General features: G+C 40.9%; 1 protein-coding gene across 1 annotated transcript; it reads left to right on the forward strand.

Moving 5' to 3' along the window:
* Window positions 1-795: 795 nt before the first annotated feature.
* On the forward strand, window positions 796-5,422 carry ARL14EP (ADP ribosylation factor like GTPase 14 effector protein). Its single transcript, XM_056851676.1, is given in 3 exon segments — window positions 796-1,223; window positions 2,569-2,718; window positions 5,178-5,422. Coding segments are annotated over 3 exon segments (807 nt in total). The 3' UTR covers window positions 5,407-5,422.
* Window positions 5,423-6,384: the final 962 nt, after the last annotated feature.

Genomic DNA, 6,384 nt, shown 5'->3' on the forward strand with positions numbered 1-6,384 from the left:
CAATAGGTTTGTCTCAGGAGAGCCAGCGTGGTGTAATGGTTAAGAGCGGTGGACTCTAATCTGGAGAACCGGGTTTGATTCCCCACTACTCCACATGAGTGGCGGACTCTAATCTGGTGAACCGGGTTGGTTCTTGTGACAAGCTCTCGACAAGGTTTGCAACCTGTTACAAATTGATTGGTGGAAGTGTATTTAATGAAGCACTGTTATCAGTATAGATTTCAGATTAATGCTCTGCTTCCAGGTTTTTACTACAAAACTCTTAAGATGTGTTGCTTACTAGGAAGGTTTTTTTATTTTTAATTTCCAATAGTGAACACCAGTCAAAAACAGCTTATCTGACTTTCCTCTCTGCCAGAATACCTCTTATATCAACTGTTTAAGAATAACACTGGTTTGTAAGGGCCCTTGGATGCTTTATAAAACAAAGTTATCAGTTGCCTCCTGCCCAGCAGTTGATGGAGGACACTGAATGCAAAACGGGTTTAGAGCACTCTGGATGAATACCAGTATTCAAGCTAAGCCCCAGATTTCTCTTCTGTACTCAATAGCTGTTTGCTGAACAAAATAAATATATAATTCAGCTGAGTCCCTGAGCAGATATTCAGTGTATAGGATACATTTCTTGAATCTAGGTTTAAGATTGGTTTTCATGTTGAAACTCATCAGTCAAGTCTGAAAGAAAACGTTGGCAACATAAATCTTACTTTCTTCACTGCTTTCTCCAGGATAATCCTGCTAAAGATGACAGTGACACAATGTAGACAATGAAATACATTGTACTGATCAAGTATAATGGATCCATGTTCTGTTGGAAATCAACTGCAAGCTAGCAAAGATTGCTATAAAACATTCTTTTCCTGTCACATCACCTTCAAGACTAATCAACAATTATCAACTGATCTGTTGCTACTTCAGTTTAGGAGTGGAATAACTCTTTTACAGAATCATACTATCTATTTTCATCATGCTTAAGTTTAACTTGATAGGTATGAAGACTTGCAGAAGTTATGTTGTGATCCTTTTATTATGCACAAAAAACTTCCAAGGAAAATTTTGCATGCTATTGGCATAGATGATGTGGCTTTTCTAAGTGCCAAGTTTGGACGGCAGTTTGGACCTGGCTGGAAACTTTGTCCAAAATGCACACCGATAATTAGTGGAGATGCTGAGGCTGATTTTGATGACCGTCAGTGAAGGAGGCTTGATTCAGATATATGCATGTAGAATTTTTTTCACTTGTATAAATACTGGACTAAGGCTGCAATCTTGTGCACAATTACCTGAAAAACAGTAGCACATGCTTTGAGTAAATTTGCATAGGATCAAAAAAACACAGAAAATTGGAACATAACTAGAATATTATGTTCAATTGGGGGAAAAAACCCATGTTAAGTGTTAGCAGTGTTCCGAATATTGTGCGCGCACGCACACACACACACACACACACAGAGTCATTCATAATTCGAGAACTGCAGTGTGAAGCAGTGGACTGCACGTGTGAAACAACTAATCAAATGTCACAGATGGGGTTGTCATATAATCTCACAATAGTAACTTTTAGTAATGCTGCCTAACACCTTCATCAGCACACTATTACATAACAACTGAGTAAATGCAAGGCAAATGGGATGAATGTAAAAGTGAGGGTAGGAGAGTAGACAAAAGAATAGGGAGATTGTTGAAGGCAGAACTGGATCCTAGTGTAGGAGACAGTGCATGCAAAGTGACACTACAGTAGTACAGAATGTACTTTGGAAGCAGTGAGATTTGGTCTATACATACAGTAAACCAAGGTGACAGAGTTCAGAGGTAACATTAACCATACAACTGGAGGTTGCAGGTGGAGGCCCATAATCTACCACAGTTGATGTGGTGCAATCCATTCTGTCACCTTGGAACTCCTGCAGCTCATCCCAGCCTTCTTGTGAGAAGCACCATCACTCGACAAAGAGCAATACAGTTAAACTGAAATTGTTCTTCAGTTTTGCAGTATTCCTGGTTCTCACCGTCATTGCTCATTGGAAACACACCACAGCTATACTTTGGGAAGGTCAGGTAAAGAGCAAGTCGTGTTCGTTTATACTTTCTGAAGTAGCAACTCTCATTTTCGGTTTCCATTAACTTACATCACTGAGGTCGCTGTCATGTTCAACTTAATCACTTCCTCCAAAAGTGGCAACCTGTGCTTTGGTTTTACTTCCCTTACTATTTCTTACTGAGGAAAAACTGAAGAGCAGCTCAGCACCACTGAGAAGTGATTTTGTGAAGCCACGGTATATGTTAGAAGGGTTCTGCTATGATACAGGGCAGTAACTTGCTCACCTGCGTAGCAATCGTTCTTGACCCAGGGTACCTCCCTAGTAGATATCTGCTTCCGCTTGGGGGCTACTAGTTTTAACTATTTCCCACATCTTTGTGCATTCAACATCTGAAGGATTTGACACTTAACATGAGTTGTCACACACAGCCTCAGCTTTGTGCCTGGGTTTTATACCATATGTGATGTACCCCAACTCGATTAGCAGTGGTTTATGCATTAAGTTTTGTGTTACTGTTTCAAATGAGATTGTCTATATCTGTTCAGGGGCGTACAGCTAAGACCTTGAAGTCCTTACAGTTTGCTCATCCGGGACGACATACTGAATTTGCTCCAGAAGCAAACAAAAGGGAGAAAAGAAGGCTACAAACAAAAAGTACATCCATTAATTCAGACAGGTGAGCTGTTTTCTGCACTGATTAAACTAATACTTGCTTTCATCTCCTCGGGGGAAAATAGCATCTAGACCTCTCTCCAAATCTGCTTGTGTAGACAGAATGTATTTCTTTCAAGTGCTTGGAAATGGCATGATAAAAGCACAATGGTATTGTACAATGTAGCTAGGAAAAACTTGGGAGTGAAATATGGAATGCTTCCATACAATCTGCTGCCGGTGCATCTGCTATTAATCCTCAGAATGGCTAAAAAGCCCCCGTTATAGTTCTGCCTCTAAAGGCAGGTTCCCTGGTGGGAGACTTCTAGCAACTCTTTGTCTGCTTCTCTCAGTTCTTTTGAATTAGAATGTGATATGAACAAAAATACTAACCAGATCATTGCTAGGGATCTGTTGGCCTCCTAATGTCACCTTTTGAAATGTAGGTGCTCTATGGAGAGGGCCTTTATGAGGAATTCTGGTGAGCAATAATAAATAATAACGCTATCAACTGAAATAAACGCTGTTGATTTGAAACTTCCCAAGAACAAGAGAATTGAAAGGAGATGCATCTAAGAAGGAAGTGCAAAGGGAAGAGATTTGGGCAGTGCTGGAGAGGTTTAGAAAGAGGCATGACAGCCACAGTTACATCTTATGGAAACGGGTTATGTTGGAAAAATTGGAGTTCCAGATGTGAGTGTTGGCCTAGGCCGGTGATTCCAAACGTGGCGCCATGGTACTGCTGATACATTTCATGGTGCCCATTTTCTTCTTCCCAAAAGCAAAGACCCAATCCTTGTTTTTCTCCACTTCAGTGGAGTTGAAGGTGCTTCAGAAGAGCCTGGAAGGCATCATCCTGGTGTCTGCAGGGAGCACCCATTTGGAAGCAGCTGCCTCCATAACAACAGGATGCTTGGCTTGGAACCTCTTAACATTTTGTTAGACCTGACAGCATTTTGGAAGCAGCCGTTTTATTATGGTGCCCAACTGAACCCGCAGGTTCAACGGTTAGGTTCCTATGACCTAGACAGAGATGCCTGTAGGTGACGATGTAGTATTTTAAGAGCACTAATAATGGTATGAGGGTATGTTTGCCTATAATACACATTATGCTTTTTATATCTAAAAGAGGACTCTGAGCAAATTAGTCTAGTACCTTTTTAACACAACACTGGCTGCACCAAGGTGAAGCTATTCTTCCTCTGAGAAAAATGGTGAATGCTAGATTTATCATCTACTGGCTAGAACTTGTGACATTACTTATTTATCATGTGGCCTCTAAGCCATATTTTCTGTTCTAAAATCCTAGACTCTTCAGCTTTTCCTCCTGGGAAAGGTGCTCCAACCACTTGATCATCTTGGTTGCCCTCTTCCCTATGTTTTCTAGCTCCGCAATATCCTTTTTCATATACAGCAAAAAGAACACACAGTGTTCCATATGCTGGATGGATGGTGTTTCCAGCATATTGATGACAGTCCACCCCAAAGCTCCAGATGATCTCCATCACATAGATGTTAAACAACATAGGCAATAGCACAGAACACTGCGGGACTCCATATGAGATCTCTCAAGCTGCAGATTCAGAGTAGGCAATAATTATTTAATGCATTTGGGATGATAATGTTTGGAGCAGTTTAAGTGCTGTCCCTCTAAAGCCTGCTCCATATTTTAAGTACAAAACTGCATGGTAAACCATATCATAAGCAGGAAAAATTTTAATTGCTCCCCTGCATAGTCCATCCTCCTACCACTCCACTCACTACCATTTCATTCTGTCACGCCTAGACCAGGCTTATGTCTTGCGTAGTAAAGAAGCGATCTCTGCTTTTTAATGCAACACATAACATGAGTGTGGCAATATTAGCAAGATATGCTATATAGCAAGACAATTGCTTTGTAAATTACAGTGACCATATGGAGGCTGGTGGTTGTTAGACTTGTAAGCATCTTGCCACATGAATTTACTCTATAGCATGGAAACTTTCCCAAGCATTACAGCTGATTAACAAACAAATCTGGTTCTACGTAATGGTTCTATAATAACAGTACCATGGCTTCTGTTGCATATGAAGTCTCTGCTGCTTCTCTGCATAAAAAAAGGTAAAGGTCCCCTGTGCAAGCACCGGGTCATTCCTGACCCATGGGGTGACGTCACATTCCAATGTTTACTAGGCACACTTTGTTTACGGTTAGGTTTGCCAGTGCCTTCCCCAGTCTTCCCGTTACCCCCATCAAGCTGGGTACTCATTTTACCGACCTCGGAAGGATGGAAGGCTGAGTCAACCTTGAGCTGGCTGAAACCAACTTCTGTTGGGATCTAACTCAGGTCGTGAGCAGAGCTTGGACTGCAGTACTGCAGCTTACCACTCTGCGCCACGGGGCTCTTAGCCTCTGCATAAAAGGACTAGCAAGAACTGCTTTTCAGGTTAAGACAGAAGGTACCATTACAAATGACTATAAATTATCCTTTCTTCCTTCCGCAGGCAACTAATACCAGCAAAGAGCAAAGTATACGATAGCCAAGGACTTCTGCTTTATAGTGGGATTGATCTCTGTGACTGTCTTGATGAAGATTGCCTTGGATGTTTCTATGCTTGCCCCAAATGTCGCTCCAACAAATGTGGCCCTGAATGTCGCTGTGACCGCAAGTGGCTGTATGAGCAAATTGAGATAGAAGGGGGAGAAATAATTCGCAATAAGCATGTGGGATAGCCTACGTGCCGTATTCAAATACTGTATTTGCATGGAACCAAGTTCCAAAGTATTTCATATACAAAAATGCAAAATTGGCTGAGATTTCCAGTTGCTGTCCAGTATGGTATATGAAAAGTGAAGCTCAACCATAACAGATTGTCAGAATTCATTCTATCCGTGCAGTTATTGCTACAATAAGGAAGCTAGTATGTTGTCTGACCTGAGCATTTTAATGTATAAGAGGATTAACATGATCAGTATTAGTCATTTTGCACCCCCTGCTCTGTAGAGGAGATGCTATTCCTTTCCCCCAATTAAAGTGATGGTTACTTGAGTCACTTTAGCCACCAGCAACCATAACCAGTATTAGCCCTTTGGTAGGTCAGTAATTTGACAGAGGTGCTGCATGAGGGGTAGGAAATATTAATGACACACTAAAACTTACGATGAAATAGCACATTGTAATTGCTTCAATTATGATTACTTTTTATTGGCTTACTTTCAGGGTTAGAACAGTAGGTGTGAGTTCCTTGTTTATATTCTGAATGGAAAGAAACCCTGTCCCCTGCTCAGTATATCACTCCTTATGATGAAAGAGAGGAAATTTTAACCAAAGATTTGTCCTTAGAAAGCATTTCCGTTATGAGTGTATTGTTTAAGAACTTTGTGTTGAGTGTCTACACAGGCTGAAAGAGAACTTGCGGGCTGAAGTGTAACGCGATCTCATCTTGCTGTTAAGAAATACACACATTATTATTATTTGTTATATTTTTATCCCGCCCTTCCCAATTAAAGCTGGGATCAGGGCGGCGAATGACATAATGACAATTAAAATCACAAATATCATATAAATAATTAAAACGTTCAATGATCAATAAGCAGTGATGGCGCCCTGATCGTGTTTCTCAGATGATGGTGTCATTTCCAAGTTCAGAGAAGTGTGGGGAGCTACAAGGTGTTAAAGGATGGGCATGAGATAGGGTTAGGAAAAACAAG

The sequence above is a fragment of the Euleptes europaea genome, chromosome 6, assembly GCF_029931775.1.
Source record: "Euleptes europaea isolate rEulEur1 chromosome 6, rEulEur1.hap1, whole genome shotgun sequence".
NCBI classification, from domain to species: domain Eukaryota; kingdom Metazoa; phylum Chordata; class Lepidosauria; order Squamata; family Sphaerodactylidae; genus Euleptes; species Euleptes europaea.